This window comes from Falco rusticolus, chromosome 5, assembly GCF_015220075.1.
Source record: "Falco rusticolus isolate bFalRus1 chromosome 5, bFalRus1.pri, whole genome shotgun sequence".
Taxonomy (NCBI): Eukaryota; Metazoa; Chordata; class Aves; order Falconiformes; family Falconidae; genus Falco; species Falco rusticolus.
Window position 1 is genome coordinate 23296262 of NC_051191.1, and position 18930 is coordinate 23315191.

Genomic DNA, 18930 nt, shown 5'->3' on the forward strand with positions numbered 1-18930 from the left:
CTCCTCTTGCATGCTTTGAGCAGTAAAATAGCCATCAATTTAAATGAATGTAAGCACATTTTGAAATAAAGGCAGGGGGGTGATCCCATCTGGCCTCAGTTTCAAGCAGATACTGATAGGTGTTTGGTTGAATTTTGAATTTTTTATTTGTAGCGTTAAAGCTAGGTATACAGCTATTCTAAAAACGTGCAGGATACAACTATTCAGCTAAAGCTTGAAATCTCTCAGCTGTTACAGAGTGTCCTAATTAAGGACCTGTGGTGCAAAACTTTGGGAAAACAAGGCAGTAATAAAAGCACTGCTAAGGGCTAGAACTAGAAGTATGTAAATTCAGTTAAACACTGGTAAGAATTGCTAGAAAAGAAGAATCTGTTGAACTCCTATATTAATTTTCCAAGGGAAACTATGGAAAGCCCATCTTGTAGGTCACAGTCCTGGAAAACATGCCATAGAAAACAGTCTCACCCTAGCGAACAGAAGAGCAGATTTGCAAGCTTTCCTTGCTGGTGGTTCTTGTCCATCCTGGGGTTTTTTAATTATTTATTTATTTATTTTCCAAATAAGGTATTTTATTTTCATTCTCAATTCTTCACATGGTGAAGAATCACATGTAACATTCAAGCAGTTTAAAAATTCTTAGGCCCTCATTTAATGTACAGTATAAACCTTTATTACACAGACTGTCTTCATTCTTTGTAAGACTGTACCGGGAGATGGGCTTTTTTTTGTGTGCGTGATAAAGTGAGCATGTTTATAATGAGGTTTGGTGCTATTGTTATTCAAGATGAACTAGCCTGACAATAGAAAGCCCTGCTGTGAGGAGTGCATTGTATTCATGCTCTGAGCTGTCTTCTCCAGCCCATGTAACGTTGCATCCCCTGCCGTATACAATTGCACATACTAGTAATTGGATAAAAACTAGCGGCCTCTTCCTCTTAAAAGAGATCATGTTGAAAATTATTTGTTTTCTTGCTTTGGATCTTATTTCATGATCTGGTATATTGATAATAGTTTCAGATGCCTGCTGGTAATTGTTTGAGTTGTTTTTTGTGGGTTACATCGTCTCTCCCCTGTTTCATTCCTCTCTCAGGAGAAATCCCAATGGTGAATTCATCGATTGGACCAAACTGCTGTACATGTAATTGCCAGTCAACCCTACAGGCTATTCTTCAAGAGCTCAAGACCATGCGAAAATTGATGCAGGTTCAAGCAGGTACAATGACCACAGTTCCATATGTGCATATCCATGACAAGCATGGAGTTGAAGATGGCCCTGCTTATTCCAGTGGGGTTGGACTAGATGATCTTGGGAGGTCCCTTCCAACTCAAACTGCTCCATGGTTCTGTGACATTGTTAAGTGGAATGGTCTAGAAAGACAGAAATCTATGTAGAGACTCAGGAAAACCTGGACTTTTTCATGCTTTCTTGACAGATCATTGAAAGGCAAATGTTCACAGGCTTCTTGGAAATGTTGTTTTTACTTCTCAGGTCCTTACATGTAACATGGGATGTTACCTTGTAGGAACTGTCTGAGGCTAAACTGAAATAAATAAATAAATAAATCTGATGTGATTAGATACTCTAGTAATGGGAGCTGAGTAGGCAGGTCATGCCATAACCACCCCCTGTTTGTTTTTGCAGTGTATTCCTTCAGGGGTGCAAAATGCTACTTAAGCTGTTACCTGCTTACCAGTTCACTAATCTTGGGGGTGAAAAAAAACAAGTTGGAAGGCCACTAAAGTTATTAAATAACACTTCTTTCAAAGATCTTTGAAGTTACAGCTCCGAAGTAAGCTCAGCTGAGCTAGCCACTGCATGTTGTGGCCTCCACCCTCCTTCAGGCTGGTTTACCAGTTCTTTCTGCTGACTGAACCAGCAATAATTTGTTCATTGAGGAAAACTATTGAGCTTTGTTTTCTGCCAGGTTAGGAGGTGAAACAGAGCCATGCAGAGCCAGAAGAGCACTAGAGCCAGCAAGATAATGACACCATGGCAGTTAGAAGTTAGGTAGACCATCATAGGCTGCTGTGAAATTGCAGCCTCCGTGCTTCCTAAAAATTGGTGTTAATACTAATGAGGAGTTGGGAGATGGAGATTTTGTCGGTTGAGTTGCCCATCCAGTGTGAGCGATGGGGAGTGGAGCCATGGAGGTCTTTCTTGTAAGAGTGGCTGGATAAGACCTCTGTAAGAAAAGGGAGTGTTGAGTAATTAACTGAAGTATGGGTGGAGTGAAAGGCTGACTGAACTCCTTGTCTCCATGGCATATGTTTGAGTGAGTGATGGGAAGGATCAGACAGGTTTTGTAATATAGTTGATACACATAAAAATGCTTTTCTAAAAGTCACCGATTCACAAAGAAGCACACAAAGGCCCAGTTTTACAATCTCTGCTGGGACAGGGGATTCTTTACACGGTTGCACTGATTTCATTGAAATGGTGTGCATGATTACAAATGGGTTGTGGGTGAGAGGTCCAGAACTGGGGTTTATGCCAGAAGAACTGGCTCCTCAATAGCAGGAACATTTCTTATTTATTATGTGTCTACAGTATAAGTACCTTGTTAATTAGTGCATCTCTTGATTTGCTGGGAATAGCTCATATTTTCTGGTAGACAGGAAATGATGGTTTTGCAGAGGAAAAAAAATCTGTTTGGCATTCTTGTTAGTAAAACAAAAAACCTAAAATGCAAACATGTAAGTGAAAGTGTAATAACGTATTTTAGTGTTCATTCTTATGTCTAAGTGATAAACTACAAATTAAGTCTTGGAAATCCTTGCCAGAAATTAGATATCCCAGAAATCTTTCAATAAACAGTATTCTGAGGTTTGTTTTTTTCCTCAGGCTTTGTAGATGAGGACTATTTGTAGTTCACTCATAGCTCCAGTGAGTTTGATTTGCTTGTGTAGTAATTTTGCCTTTCTTTTTGACCTTGATCTTACTGATTCTTCCAGACACATAATTGTATCTGCATAGCACTGTGCTGGAGAACTCCCCTATATTCATACAGGTTCAGGATCGGTGCCTTAGTTTATACAAATGACTGTGAATACTGGAAGATGCAAAATATTGATAAATACAGAATACGGTCTCTTTAGATGTCAGAGATAACACATGAACTGTCAGTTTCTGTGTATGAGCAAAACAAACTGATGCAACTTTGCATTACTTTTTCCCCAGAAATTAAACTATTGAGTAGTGTTTTCCCTCATTCTTGACATAATGGTACTTGAAATGTTCTTGCTGAGCTAATTACATGGTGACTACATTCGTAAAAATAACTGTAATTGCATTAGCACTTTTATTATCTTACTTTATCAGGAAAAGACATTCAAAGACAGTGAGATTCTCAGTCATTCAAGAGGGTATACAAATGAATCATTGCTTAAGTCCTTCATGTCACCAGCTGTCCAGTGGTCACTGGCAAAAAGAACCATGTATTCCTAATTTTCCTGAAATGCTATTCATCAGTATGTCTTGAAAAACCTCGTAGTAGAACTCAGTGTCATTATCCCCATTGTACAGACTGGAAAATTATGCAAAGGTAATAAAATGTAAGTGTTTCACATGCACAAACAGCCCTGAAAATTGTACCACTTATCCAGAAGATAAGTTCAGTATGTCAGTAGTTTAATGGTATGTCTGTGTGGTTATAGGTGTGCCTTTGTCTATAAATTTAATTTGTTACTTTCTTTCAGTCGGGACTCAAAACAGACAGCAGCCTCCTGTTCCTCTGATTTGTGCACAAAAGTCAACAATATCAAGAAAGAGAAATAAAAAGAAAAAACTGCCCCTCAAAACTGTTGAACTAATTACCATGAATAAGAAACCCAGCTCTGCAGAGAATGAAAAGAAGCTATTGGCAAACTCGGAACGATCGAGTCTGCAAGTAGTTGAACCCCCTATAAAACCAGAAACCCCTGTTTCAGGATTTGGAATTATCCTTGAATCGGCTTCATCAGATGTAAGTTAATATCTTAATATGCAGGATCACAGGATTTTAAAGCACTAACTCATTCAGGAGAATCAGTACTTAGGTCAGGTTGATGTGTATTCCCAATTTTTGTTAGGATTAAATAAGCAATCTTGGGTAGGGTTGAATGGAGACAGTAGCGTTAAGCATGGGAGTGCAGATTAGAAAGTGTTGGGTGTTGCGTTTTTTTTCAGCTGAGTGCTGGTTAAAAAATTTTGGGTTGTTTGGGGCTTTTCTCCCCCAACTTCCATGAGCGTGTAGTTCTCCCTCGAGTTCAAGGCTGCCTGTTGTTTGAGCTTGCAGTGGAAACTTGTTCTTCATCTCTCGTGTTGCCAAGAGCCACCGTGAGATCAAGAGCCGTGAAAAAGTGCTGCGTGTATAAACCATTCAGAGCCTTGTCATTTGCTGACGAGCACACATAGCCCACACGTATGCCCTTATCCCGCCAAGGTGTATTTTACGTGCTGTGTTTCATGCCTGACTGGTCCCACTGGCTTCAGGGGACTCCTCACCTCTGTGAAGTTCTTACCTCAGTCTTTGCTGAATCGGATCATTTGGTCTTCGTCGCTGTGGCTGCCGGGTGAGGGCCTTGACACTGCTGGTGATGTTGGTGTGACTCGAGGGGCCAGAACCTGCCACTCTAAAAATATGTACTTTTCACATGTGAAATTGCAATAAGCGTCTTTTCTTGATTCAAGTAACATGTATGCATTTGGTAGAAATTTCTTGTATCTGATGGCTGATCGGCTTTGTTTAATGACCAAATAGATGTTGTCTGAACGAGTTCACTGATGACTAAACTGATCATTAATTTCTCTAATACATTTTTAATTTTGAGCAGGCAGTTTCCAATTTCCTAAGTACTATGAGCTAGAAAAACATAATTAAATTCAGTATCAATAAGCGTAAATGAAAACAATGCAGCAGATAATATTCTACCTTTCTGGAAGAGGGAACTAATAATAAAAAAGAGCAGTCATGATAATTCAGTTATATAGATGCAAGCCACACCACTAATTAGATTGCAGTCTCATGCCATAGAGTCGGTGTAAGTGATACAGAGTAACTGGTTTGATGCTTTTTCAGAGGTTTTCCTTTTGTAGTATTATGCTTAATAATGTTTGAGGAAATGGTTTGGGGAGGGACTGGTAATTTATCTCCAGTGCGCAATTTGTGCTTATAAATTTTCTTTGCTTGTGGCATTCTTTTCAGCTTGGAACACAGTTTTGAAAACAGTTTTGTGCTTGTGATGGAATTTAATTTGGCTTTATGAATGTGTTCCATCGCTGGACACAATTCTTTGTAGGTACCAATTTGACCTAAGAAAAAAGACAAGAGAAAACATGTAGCTTATAAATCAGGTCCTCATCTGCCCTCCCATGCTTTGGCCCCTGCTTGCCACAGTAGTTGTTTGACTAAATTTGCAGAGCCAGAACCCTGAGACAAACAAATCGATTTTGTCTTTGGAAAGAAAACTGTTGAGTTCTGAAAATAGATATATTTAACAGCAGAAATAAAATGTGACCTTAAACATTTTAAGAAGGCTAAAGAAAGTCACTTCTTTCAGAATGAATGGCAGTATTATCTTTTTCTATTTATTCATAAGGATCTCTACTGTGCTCATGACCAGCGTGTCTGAGTGCCTGAAAAAACTGAAAGACATTTTACACAGCGCCATAAATAAATGATCCCTTGAGAATATTGCATGGTTTGTGTGTAGTGTGTGCTGTGTCATACGCCAGGACTGCCACTGCTGTTACTTTGCCAACATTTATTGAACTTGAAGAAAAATCTCAGTTTTATGGGTATAAAATTGGGGCTACCAAAACCAGGGCAATTAGTTCAGATTTGCTGAGATGAAATACCGCTACTTAGGGAGGTGGAAAAAAGTCTTTGTGAGACCAACTCTTAACCTGGCCCACAAATCAGAGAACCTGCTTTTTAAATGTAATGATCTGTTACTCTTGGTTAAACTTTGCGTTTATTTTACTGTTAAAGTATTTAATTTATAACCTAATAATTTCTAATCTATGTAGTACAGCCTGCTGGTCCTAGTACAATCCTAATGTCTAGGATTACATCTAATTTGCTGCCTGTTAATTTCAGCATAGCAAAAGCCTTTGGCATTAATTTTATTGTATACGAATAGTTTACCCATGAGTTCCTTATGCCGTGATCATTGTCTGCTAACAAATACTTTTCCTTTTGAGAAATCGCATTCAAAGTGATCATAAAGTTCAATTAGATAATGATTGCCTTTCATTGAATAGTTTACTACTAAAGGAAAGCAAGAATAAATGGGCAGTTTGCCTTCAAATTATTTTGCTGGTATACGAGTTGATTCCTATACTAAGAATAAAATAGGGAAAATTAAAATAGTATTGACTCCTCCACACTGGTGCATTGGTAAGGTTCAAAATTTATTTTACAGCTGTATTAGCGAAGATGATTTGTCTGCCCTAGGCACCTTGTATCATCAAGGTCATCTTAAATTGCTATCATAAGACCCAAGACCCAAGTAACAGACTAGGACAGGATACCTTCATCACCATGACAACTACATCCTGGGTTTTGATTAACATGAAGGAGAATTTTTCCCAAGTTGTAAACCCGGACTACATTTATTTATTCCTGAAAATCTTTTCTGTCACCAGACAGTTTAGAAGTAACATATTAAAAACCCACCTACATCAGAAGATTGTCAAATGTCAAATAGAGTAACTCTTGACTGTTTTGCTGGATCCAAAATTTTGAAAGTTCTGAAGGTAAAAAGCAACTTTTCATCCTTGAAGATTAACTTGAAGAACCGCCCACTATAGGAGAAGATCAGGTTCGAGGTCATCTAAGGAACCTGAAGGTGCACAAATCCATGGGACCTGATGAGATGCAGCCACAGGTCCTGAGGGAACTGGTGGATGAGGTGACGAGGCCACTATCCATGATACTTGGGAAGTCATGCCAGTCTGGTGAAGTTTCCATTGACTGAAAAAGGGGAAAATAACCCCCATTTTTAAAAAAGGAAAAAAGGAAGACCCAGGGAACTTGCAGGCTAGTCAGTCTCACGTCTGTACCCAGCAAGGTCATGGAGCAGATCCTCCTGGAAACTATGCTGAGGCACGTGGAAAATAAGGACATGATTGGTGACAGCCAGCATGGCTTCACCACTAAGGGTAAATCATGCCTGACGAATTTGGTGGCCTTCTACAATGCAGTCACAGCACTGGTGGATGAGGGAAGGGCAACTGACATCACCTTCGTGGACTTCTACAAAGTATTTGACACTGTCCTGCATGACACCCTTGTCTCTAAACTGGTGAGACGTAGATTTGATAGAGGGACCACTCGGTGGAGAAGGAATTGGCTGGGTGGTCGCAGTCAGAGAGTTGCAGTCAGTGGCTCAATGTCCAAGCACAGACCAATGACGAGTGGTTCGTCATGGTTCCTCAGGGGTCGGTATTGGGACCAGTGCCATTTTAACATCTTTGTCAGTGACATGGACACCGTGATCGAGTGCACCCTCAGCAAGTTTGCCAATGACACTGAGCTGTGCGGTGTGGTAGACATGCTGGAGGGAGGGGTTACTGTCCAGAAGGACCATGAGAGATGAGCCCATGTGAACTTCCAGAAGTTCAAGAAGGCCAAGTGCAAGGTCCTGCATGTGGGTCGGGGCAATCCCAACAAACACAGGCTGGGCAGAGAATGTGTTGACAGCAGCCCTGAGGAGAAGGGCTTGTGGGTGTTGGCAAGAAGCTCAACATGGCCCAGCAATGTGCGTTTGCAGCCCAGAAAGCCAGCTGTGCCCTGGGCTGCATCACCAGCAGCGTGGGCAGCAGGGCGAGGGAGGGGATTCTGCCCTCTGCTCAGTTCTTGTGAGACCCCCCTGCAGCGCTGCGTCCAGCTCTGGGGTCCCCACCGTCAAAAGGACACGGACCTGTTGGGGTGAGCCCAGAGGAGGCCGTGGAGATGCTCAGGGGGCTGGAGCCCCTCTGCCGTGAGGCCAGGCTGGGAGAGCTGGGGTGGTTCAGCCTGGAGCAGAGAAGGCTCCGGGGAGACCTTGGAGCAGCTCCCAGTACCTAAAGGGGCCGACAAGAAAGCTGGGGAGGGACGTTTTACAGGGGCCTGCAGCGACAGGACAAGGGGGAATGGCTTTAACCTGAAAGAGGGGAGATTTAGATTGGATACTGGGAAGAAATTCTTTACTGTGAGGGCGGTGAGGCGCTGGCAGAGGCTGCCCAGAGCAGCTGTGGGTGCCCCATCCCTGGGGGTGCTCAAGGCCAGGCTGGACGGGGCTGGGAGTAATCTGGTCTGGTGGAAGGTGTCCCTGTCCGTGGCAGGGGGGGTTGGAACTACATGGTCTTTAAAGTCCCTTCCCACCTAAACCATTCTATGATTCTGTGATCCAGAACAAGGTGAGAATTTTATGTGCTTTTTAGATTATTTTTTTGTTACTTTCTGCATAAATTAAGTGTTTTCATCCCAGCTTCCCAAAGCAGTGTAATCTTCAGGTTTACTGCACAATACACATGCATATCCAATGACAGTGTCTGCTTTGAAAATATTCTGCTTGCTGTTACTCTCTTGATAATTATTTTTAAAAATCCATGGGAGAAGCGTTACACAGCCAAATCCTTCTGGGATTGGCAGCCCTTTCTTCTGTCTAGACTCAAGACATTTGCAGGTGATGTGATGGGAGATGGCATTTGCTCTTGTTCTATGAATGTCTTTGAAAATCCATCACCGGTGGATGTATTTGGAGGGGGAGGGGGTGGGTAGAGCAAACTATTAGGAGCAAGGCTGTAATGTTAGTTTATTTTCTTACGTCATGACCACCGATTTTACCTCCCCTCCCTTGCCAACGTCCAGATAGTATCTTAAAAAAAATTGTTTATTCGTTATGTATCTTCATTCTGGATATATAATTATTCCATAGAGACATCTTGTGTAAGCACTGTGCGGTAGTCACAGAAGAAAATACTGCAAAATGCTGTTTGTGTAATTTCTGATATGTACAGACAGGGGCAGCAAAAAGACTCTTGGTGAGGGGACTGCCTTGAGGGCCTTGGTCTGCTTTGGCTCACAATGTACTTGAGGCGAGACTCTTGTGAAATATGGGATGGTTTTGTTTCATCCTCTTGCCCTCCATCTCACTTTCCAGCAGTCATGTATATCCCTGTGATTTACCACTGAGGCTTTTTGTGCTGAAATAAACTGTCTGTCTAAGATCATCCTCTTCTAAGGATGCATTTTGGGAATATGAGAAGGAAAGAGAAATGGATGGTCAGTAAGTGCTGGCTCAAAGGGCAACCTCAAACTCATCATCTGCTTCTGCTCATGTGGGTTGTGTCTATGGTGGAAACCCTCTTGGGAAACCATGTGAAATGGGCAGGTAGCCCTGCATTTGTGCCTCTTGGAAATGTCTGGCTGCCCCACAGCATGCTCTTTCACGTCATTTGACAATGAAATAAATCCATAAAATGGTTAGATAAATGTCCAGAAAGCATCGCATAGAGTATTGCTCTGGGATCGTCCTCTGGTTTGTACCTATTATCTGATATCGAAAGGTATCTCTTCTTTTTTTAGCTGTATGCCTAGAAATAATGTTGGTAATTGTTAACTATTACAGTGGTTAGACATGAGTATGATTATTTGATTTGCCTTTAAGGTGCTTATTCACTGATGGGGTTTGATTTCAATGAAGTAGGCTGCTGTGGTACTGAGTAGCTGGGGAAAGATCCACGGTTTGATTAAGTGATTGTAAAGTCTCACCAGATGTGTGATTGAAGTAAAATAATATCTTTGAATGCTCGTTTAATTAAAACATTTGCATTCTTTTGGTAGCCAGAAGTGCAACTTGCAGAAGGCTTTGATGTCTTCATGCCGAAATCTCAGCTGGACTCTATATTATCAAACTATACTCGCTCAGGAAGTCTGCTCTTTAGGAAGCTGGTCTGTGCATTTTTTGATGACAAGACTTTGGCTAACTCTTTACCAAACGGCAAAAGGAAAAGAGGGCTGAATGACAACCGGAAAGGACTAGACCAAAATATTGTGGGTGCAATAAAAGGTATGTTATTTGCTTTCTTTCATATGTGTAATTAGAACATATTCTCAGCTAAGGAGAATGTAAGTAGATTAGAATGTCTGACGTGTGTTAGGTCTATTAAAATATGCAGTCTTATTTTTATTCCCTTTCATTCACTTGTTAAAAATAGCTTCTACAGGGACGGCTTGTGTTAATTTTAAGCCAATGATCCCAGTTTCTGAAGTCAGGATCTAAGGTTAGAAACTCAGTGTTCGTGTAAGATTTTCCCCCCCTCCCCGGATATCAGAGATGCAAAGAAATCTTGGAAACGTAATGACAGTGTTACTGATCCTCATCAATCAAAGTTCTGAGGCTTGCACTGCATCTGACTGTGTCTGCTCTGTAAACAGTTTAGTAGCTGGACTGGGGAGAGATGGAGGAAGATAATATTGGAACTGAGATGAGTTTGATGCTTGTAAGAATGGTGGTGGTCCTTCTTTTGTGGCAGCAAATTTCTTAGTCAGTGTGAAGATCCTGTGCTGGGTGGTTTTTCTTAGTGATCACTGCTTCTAGCTTCCAGAACATGTGTACCTTGAAATTGTGTGATCACAACATATAAAGAGCTAGTATTATGCTAGAGATTCTGAACTGGATTCTATTATTTTGAAATCTGATATAGTAGGGAAGATACCCAAGTTACCAAAAGACAAGCTGTGTTGCAAAGTAGAGCTTATTTTAGAGGCTGTGACTCGTCCTGAGGTACAGATTGCTAACTTAGGAGACATACAGCAATGAGAAGAGCTTCTCTAAGTCCATTGGCAGCAAAAGGAGGCAGGGGGAGCCTTTGGCAATCACCTCTGTGTCTGTGTTTGTCCTCTGCCCATGCAAGAAAGACATTGACATACTGGCTTGAGTCTAGTGGAGGGCTACCAAGACTTACAGTACTGAACCAGGTAGGTGGTGAAGTGTGTATGTCAAGTGACACATGAGGGTGGAGAGGCTGAGGGAACTGAAGAGAAGATGATTCAGGAGAAGCCATATTGTCCACAACTACTGAATGGGTTGGTGCAGAAAAATGGAAGTCAGAGTCTTCTCAGAGGCACGAGAGGCATCGGGCACGTGGAAAATTCCAACATGATATAAGGAAAAGCTTTTTCAACTGAAGGGTGGTTGAACAGTGGAATAGGGGCTCAGAGGGGCTGCAGAATCTCCATCCCTGGAAATGCTCAAAACTTGACTAGTCACAGTTCAGAGCATCATGACCTAGTTTGGCCATGCTTTGAGCAGCAGGCTGGACATGGACATCTCCAGAGGACCCTTTCAACCTGTGCAATTCTGCAATGAATATATGTTGTGGCTATGTCATAGTTCTAATACATCTTACAGAGTTGCTGGCAGACTTCCTTACAGTTATTCTTAAAATTAGGTTTAAATCACAAATGCTTTTTTATACCTTCCTTTCTTGACCTCAGTAATCTGCAAAAACCCAAAATTGAATTCAATCTCTCTATGTTTCATTCTTCCTTAAAAGCTTTAATAAATAAGTTAAATGGAAGAAAAATTAATTCAAAATTTTTTTTAAAAAAACCCAACAACAAATGAACAAACTCTCATTTGAGCAGCACTGTGATAAAAGAAATGTTTTCTCAGTAGACACAGCAGCACTATTAAAATAGCAGTCGTCACCCACTACGGAGAGCAGTGTTTCTCAGTAGCTGAGCTCATAGCACGGGAGCAAATTCTGAGGCTTGGTTTAACCTCTTCCCTTGAGTTTCGGAGAGGAAAGGTGGGAGCTGTAGTTCTGACAGGTAAATTTCCCCTGTGATGGTACTACTAGGTATGCCTGTAGTAACAGTGATCTTGATTGATGTTTACAGTATTGCCCAAATGCTCTTGCCTGAGCCCGTTGCTAAAAGCTGTGGTGGAATAAGACACCAAGGGCTAACGTCCTGTGGATTTTTCCTCAGCCTGGCTCCAATAGCACCCTTCTTCCCTCCAAAGAGCTAAGCTATCAGACACTGTGGTTTCATTTATTCCAAGAAATAACTGAGCCAGTATGAAATCTCCACAAGAACAACGTCATGTTGTTTGCGTTATTATCATTAGGACATTCCTCTACCACGTGCCCAGATATCCTTTGGTGGCAATTTTAGTCTTTTTCTATGACAGAGATACAGAAGTGGAGAAAAGGCTACATTCATGACAAAAACAAGCAGAGAACTTAAAGGACCAACTGTTTGCTTGAAAATCACTCTTCCTGTCTGAAAACATTTTAACCGCTGCCCTTACAAGTAATTTAATGCTTCTGCAACAGTATGATTAGCCGGGGAGAAATTATTTCTTTTGACTTTGGGTATTCAGTGGCACTTGCTGAATCAGTTGCAGTGTTTCTCCTGGGCAGTCAGTTTCCCTTGGGAGTCACATCAATCTTTCACTCAGAACTGGGGGGAAAAAGATGAAAAGAAAAAGATCAGAAGCAGTAAGTTTTTTCCTCTGTGTCATTGACTAGAAGTCCAGCCAGTGAAGTCCTTCTCTGCAGAAGTCAACGAGCTGTGTTCAGATGTAAGTGTGATGTGGCCCTCAGGGATCCATGCTGGGACCAATACTATTTAGTAGTTTCATCAGTGATGTAGTGGTTTCTAGCACACACTCACCAAACCTGCAGATGACACCAAGTTGAGCGGATTTGCTGGAGGCTGGGAGAGCTGGGGTTGTTCAGCCTGGAGGAGAGAAGGCTCCGGGGAGACCTTACTGCAGCTTTTTGATATATAAAGGGGGCTTATGAGAAAGGCATCTTATGAGAGAGACATTTTACCAAAGCCTGTAGTGACAGGGCAAGGGGCAGCAGTTTTACACTGAAAGAGGGTAGGTTTAAATTGGGTACTAGGAAGACTGTTTTGTTGTTTGGGGGGGAGGGGGGGGGGGGGTAATGATGGTGAGGGTGGTGAGGCATTGGCACAGGTTGCCCAGAGAAGTTGTGGCTGCCTCAGCACTGGAAATGTTCAAGGTCAGCTTGAGCATCCTGATCTAGCAGAAGATGTCCTTGCCCGTGGCAGGGGCTTGGACTAGATGATTTTGAAAAGACCCTTTCAACTCAAACTAGTCTATGATTCTGTGACAGAGAAATTGTTAGCACCATACAGCTCAGGTGAAATAGAAAGGAGAGGTCCCACTTTCTTCTGCCTCATTCCTGTTGCATTCCCATTCCTTTTTGCCCATGTTGGTGTTTCCCTAACCACACATTGAGCGATCAAAGCTACTTTGACTTTAATTCAAGAGAAGAACAAGCAGGTTAGAGAAGGAAGTTAATGTCTTGACTCAGGCTGCCAGACTCTGGCTTTCTGTGCAGGCAGCAGCAGGCAGGTGCCATAATTCCTGCAGCAGGCACTTGCAGTGGGTGGCCTGGGTACAGCCTAGTGTCACAGATTGTCCCCAGGCCCTGGTCACAAGCAGGAGCTGCGCTGGAGTGTTTGAAGTAGGAGTCTTAAGTCATGGCTCAGGTTCCTGTTGTCGGGTACCGTATGGATTCAGAAGGGAAAGGCTATTTTTACTTTCAGAGAGACCATATTGTTGTAAATCGGACACTGGCAATGTGTGGGGCTGCACTGGCTTCTGTGGGAAGCCCTTGGAGTTGGTCTGATAGCCTTGCTGAGCAGCCTGCAGGGGAGAGTATTGCCTTCCAGGCAATGGTTCTGCAAAGTTGTTAACATGGAAAGAGTTTCAGAGGGTGTGATTGCTTTCGGTCCCCTTATACTTACCAGCTAGTGCTGTTCCAGAAGCGTGTGTGTACTGAAATTGTCGTTTTTGTGTTGCATGCTTCCCCATCCCATTTGTGTGGCATTTGTTCTCAAGGATTACAGACTCCTTGAGCTGGGACCAGTTTTCTTTTTTTGTTTGCCGTCTGTAACTGGACAGTGGGCTCCGAGACCTCTGACTGAGACCACAATGGCAATACTAACAGTGATAATATTTTTTCTTCTCTTGTTTAATTTTGCACACTTCTCAGTCATGTGATGAAAATCAATTGCATCAGTTTCACTCCATTTATAATTTTGTCTTTTTGGTATAGCATTGTTAGGTTTGCTGTAAATATGGAATTAAAGGTAACGTTGACCTTCTACATACCATTTTTACTAAATGCAAAATTGGACCTGTAGGATACTTCCTTTTTCTCAATGATGGCTTATTTTTTTCTAGTACCTTTATAAAAATTCTGTGCCATCTGGTTCAGCAGTATGAGAACTGTAGAGGTTTCCACAGTGGTAGGACTTCTGTCTTTCATCAGTTTGCCTGCAGCCTTAGCAACCTGACCAAGAGGCCACCGAATGACCAGATCTTCAGCTCTCTACTGTACCATATGGAAGGCAGCATTTATAAGTGCTTGCCACATCTGGAGGCTCAGTTCAGCGTACACTGTTATTTTTCTCTGATGTTTTTGTGTGAAAGTCATAAATGGAAAATGTCAGGTATAGACTGTTTGTCTGGGATAGGCTTTCATAAGTAGTGACTATGGTATTACTGTGACATTTATACACACAAATGGCTTCTGAAGGATAAACTTGCGAAACACAGAGTTAGACTCTGTTCTCATAATCCTAGATTTGGCCATTTAAATGCTTTTTCATAAGTGGATAATTTGATATATTTTGTTTATAATCCTCTCCAGTCTCCTTTTCTCCATTCTGGTGGCACATTTCAAAAAGATGTTATCTTTTCATTTCAGTCTTTACAGAAAAATACTGCACTGCTAACCATGTGGATAAACTTCCTGGTCCTAGGGACTGGGTCCAGATTCTTCAGGATCAAATTAAACTTGCAAGAAGACGATTAAAAAGAGGCTCAGGTATGTATAAAAATGTAAGGAACAACATGTGATTGCCAGATTAAAAGCTTAGAGCCTTTGTATCCACCAAAGTGGTTTTGTTGTTAGCTGTAAAGTTGTACATGTTCACTCTATGAAAATTAGAACTCTTAAGATTTTAGCAGGTTTCTGTGTAAAGTTCAGTGTTTCCTTGTGTTTGGTATGGTAGCAAGTTTAGGAGCTGTCCTTGCAGCCAAGTTAACTTTGAGTCTTTCTCAAATGTTGTCTCCAACCCCTTTCCACTAGCACCCAAACTCTTCTTCCCAGAGTTTGATGAAATTTGAGCCCGGAGCTAGCTGATCCATTCGGGATTGCAGGTAGACTTTTTAAATTCTCTGTTATTTGGTCTGACACGCCACTCACTGTACTGTTAAGACATAACTCAGATGACCTTCCCCTCTACACTCTATGTGTCTGGAAGGATAGATGAGTTTTCTCATGTTCCTTGTGAAAGAATCGGCATCACTGTAGCAAAACAAACCCAAACCACCACCCACCCTGGTTGTGCTAGCAAGGTACTGCAGTACATGGGAGGGAGATTGCCAGCAGTGAGTAACAGGTAATGTAAGTAGGGTTTTGCAGCAAAGCTGCTCAACGTTGGGGATAACCTGCACGCTGGGGGCTGGGACCAGCCTATGGTGAAGGCTCAGCGCTAAGCTTTCACCCCGACAGCATGCAGCTGGTGAGCTCTCAGCTCCAGCAACTAACAGCAGCGTGCTGTCTCAAAAGCCCTGGTAGAATTTGTGGGAAAGCAATATCACTGATGAAGAGATGTGTAATTACTTTATAAACCTTAACTAGTCTCCTTCCCATCCTCATGCCTCCCATCCTACAAGGGGCTTTCTTTGTACCAGACTTCACTTACTCTTCCTCATCCTAGTGTTTTCTTAAGGCTCCCTTGTGGTCTTATTTCTTGCCCATCGTTCCCTCAGAGCATCTGACACCATTGTCTGAGGCACATCACTGGTGTCAACATCCTTAAACACAGTCCTTCACTGTTACCGTGTTTAGCTGCCTGCCTTCTCCCCTTTTCCCTTCTGCCCATCACCACAATTAAGTGCCTGTTAGCATCCGTGGGTCGACAGGATGGGAAACCTGATGGCTCTGCAGGCAGGGGATGCTGGTGGTCCCAGTGGCTGGGGGGGGGGGGGCGGGGCAGGGCGGGGAATGTGAGTGAGGCCACAGGAAATGTCCTCTCTAGCTCCCTGTCTCAGAGAGCCGACGTTTTCTGTCCAAAGCTGTGTCTTTGAAATGCACACTTAGACTGGCATCTGAAATCATTCTCCACAATGTTATTAATGCCAGGAGGGAAAAGCGCAAGACCGAGGAAAATGAGAAACACCCAGAGACAGAAATAACACAGGGGGAGGAAAAAAGTGCAGATTATTCATAGCATAAGCTTCCCTGAGTAGAGAAGAAAAAAAACAGTAGCAATGGAAAAGGTTTCTTGTGCATGTTGGGGGAGGGAAGAGAGAGGGATACAAGATAATCTTGTTAAAGACAGCATCAGATTACTGGTGTTGTACAACAGGACTGCTTCTGCCCCTCCCGAGGCTGCCTGTACCCCCCCAGGACAGGGGGGTGGAAGTGGGATGCCAGGCTTCCATAAGGTGAAGAGTGCAGTGTGGGATGCGGGGAGCAGAGGGTCCTTCGGCTGTCTGCAGAAGATCCCTCGGGAAAGAGGATTGACCTAATTTTGTTTTGATTTTTATTTTCTTTCATCCTTTTTTATTTGCTTTTCTTCGTGCCTCTGCAGGATATTAATTAAAATGACAATGACTTTCAGCTTTTGCCTTTCAAATGGGGCCACCTCCATCTCTGGTCCTTTCTCAGGATGGCAGAATCTAAGCAGAGGATATTGTCTTTAGAGACAAGACTAGCAAGACTACGCAGAAAAATAAGTGAAGCTGAGTATAGTGTGACTGAATAAGACAGACTCCAATATCTGTCCCTGCCTGCAGAGGGAAGGTAACTCATTAAGCGGTATGTGGATGAGTAGTGAGCAGCAGTGTACCTAGCAGCCCCTCGGGTTGATTTGCTGAAAAAACGTACACAGTACCTAGACTGGTAGAAAAGCTCTATTTTTGGTGGTGTTTAGTTTACTGGCCATTCCCTGAAGTGCACTGGTTTCTCTCTGACACAAGGCCACAGGCAGACATGCTCTTTTCAATCTAGCAGGAGTGATTGAACACACCACTGTGGCCACCCGCACCTTCCTGTCTGCCTCCATCTCATCTCCTCTGGTGGCTTAAGCGAACCCAACCTGGCCTTGCACTGAAGCAGATGAGAATCTTCCACAGCCTTTGTGACAGCAAAGCAGTGGATAGCAGCAGAGAGGCAGGAGCAGACAGCTGGTTGCACTAACATCTTCATCTTGTTGAAATAAGATTTGTTAGTACTTCTGTGTTACGACGGTGAGCTTTTGATATGAGGGATGTAGAGCTGGTCAGGTGACAGATCCATCTAGTCTCACATTTTGTTTCCAACGATGGCTGTTAGCAGATACCTTGGGGATGTTGGGAAGGATGCTCTGATGTTTGCTAGCATAGTCTCACAGCCCTCAGCAGCTTTATCCTGATATAACACTGGTTGCACGGGAACTATGCACATTTTAACTATTCATTGTGAAGCCGTACCAAAACTGTTAAAGCTGTTGGTAACTTAGAAAAGACCAAAATAGGCAGGTGTGGAGCGAGGTTTGATCTGCTGTGTGGAGAAGGTGTCCCAGGACTTCACTTTGCAAAACTTAGCTTTTAAGAATCCAAAAACTATGGGAATTGTAGCCACTGGGATGTGGGACTCATCACTCTTCCAGCTGAGCTCTTGAGCTCTTCCAGTCCATGCGTGGCTGGTGGTGCAGAGGCTGAGCCCTCCAGAGCAAGTGTCCTCATCTCTGTACTCCCAGGTCATTTGCTTCTCATATTGTCTCCACTTGCTCACTGAAAATGCCCGCTAAGTTGTGGGTGTAGACTGAGGTGCCCAAAGAACAATCTGAGCCAGTGGTAAGCCACATTCACCTGAGACCTTCTGAACCAATGTGTCTCCCTGCTGCCTGGTGGCACTGATGTATCTGCATTGGTTTCTGGTTTGTCGTGACGCACAGGCTTTATATGGAGAGAGCTTAGCATGATCCATTTGTCTTACAGAAGCCACAACACAACTTTTTAGTCACCACTGAGTTGGGCTAAATTTGAACAGCAGAAATATTTAAGAGAGGAGGGGCAGGCTTTCCATCCTGCTTGCCTTCCCCTGAGCCATTTAGTACATCCTCTTGATTAGTTTTTCATTTCAAACCAGTCAGTAAGACACTGCATTCTTGAGCAGCCCTCTCTGCTTTATCCTGCGAAACATTATTTCAGCCTGATAACGTAAATCCTGCTGTAGCTTTCAGTGATATTAATAATTTCAGAGAATTCCAGCAAACAACTGGGGTGGATCTGCTTTTCATACCCCTTTCTATAAGGGCATACTCTCCTGAGTGTTTCCAAATTAAATGAAATCATGATCACTGGATCATAGAAGCTGCCCACCTTCAACCTTATTTATCATGCTTGGCTCATCTCCTAGAATTAGGGATAGAAAAGCTCCCTACTTGGAAAGCTAATCAAAAAAACACTTAAAAATTCTGCTTTCTAGAAAATAGTTCCCCTGTGTAGATTTTGAAAGGTTGTTATCCTAAGCCAAATAAAAATTCATTTAAGTTCTGACTCAGTGACAATATTTTTCATAGCTGGAAATATTCTTCTTTTTTTAATTTATTTATTTTGCTTTGGCTTTTTCTTAGTTCTTTTAGATTATTGCCTGAGATCTGAGACTTGGGTAGGTTTTTTTTATTTGTTAGATCTGAGAATAAAGCTGTCACTGCCATTAAATTTTTATTGGCCTTGTTCAATCTTTTCAAAATTTCACAAGTTGGCTGTTACAAAGGGGAGAAGAGACTGCGAGGTTAATGTTACAAACAGATGTTATAATTAAAATTAAAGAGTATGATAATATTCCTCAGCCTTGACTACTGGTCCCATTTCATGCTAACAGTACGGCATACTGGGGCACGGCTTCGTACTGCCAGGTCTGTC

The 18930-nt window shown here is 42.4% G+C and overlaps 1 protein-coding gene across 7 annotated transcripts in view; it reads left to right on the top strand.

The window, feature by feature from the left end:
- Window positions 1–18930, top strand: part of BEND7 (BEN domain containing 7) — a 49129-nt gene that overhangs the window by 19535 nt on the left and 10664 nt on the right. For 6 of the 7 annotated variants that reach the window (XR_005104397.1, XR_005104395.1, XR_005104393.1 and 3 more), the window contains 4 exons: window positions 1091–1213; window positions 3697–3962; window positions 9810–10035; window positions 14717–14836. Coding sequence is in view for 2 of the 7 variants with exons in the window: in XM_037388698.1 (XP_037244595.1) it covers window positions 1091–1213; window positions 3697–3962; window positions 9810–10035; window positions 14717–14836 (735 nt within the window). In the remaining 5 variants the exon portion in view is untranslated. Of the gene's footprint in view, window positions 1–1090; window positions 1214–3696; window positions 3963–9809; window positions 10036–14716; window positions 14837–15100; window positions 15172–18930 lie in introns of all 7 variants that reach the window. The other variant, XR_005104396.1, reaches the window with a different exon arrangement.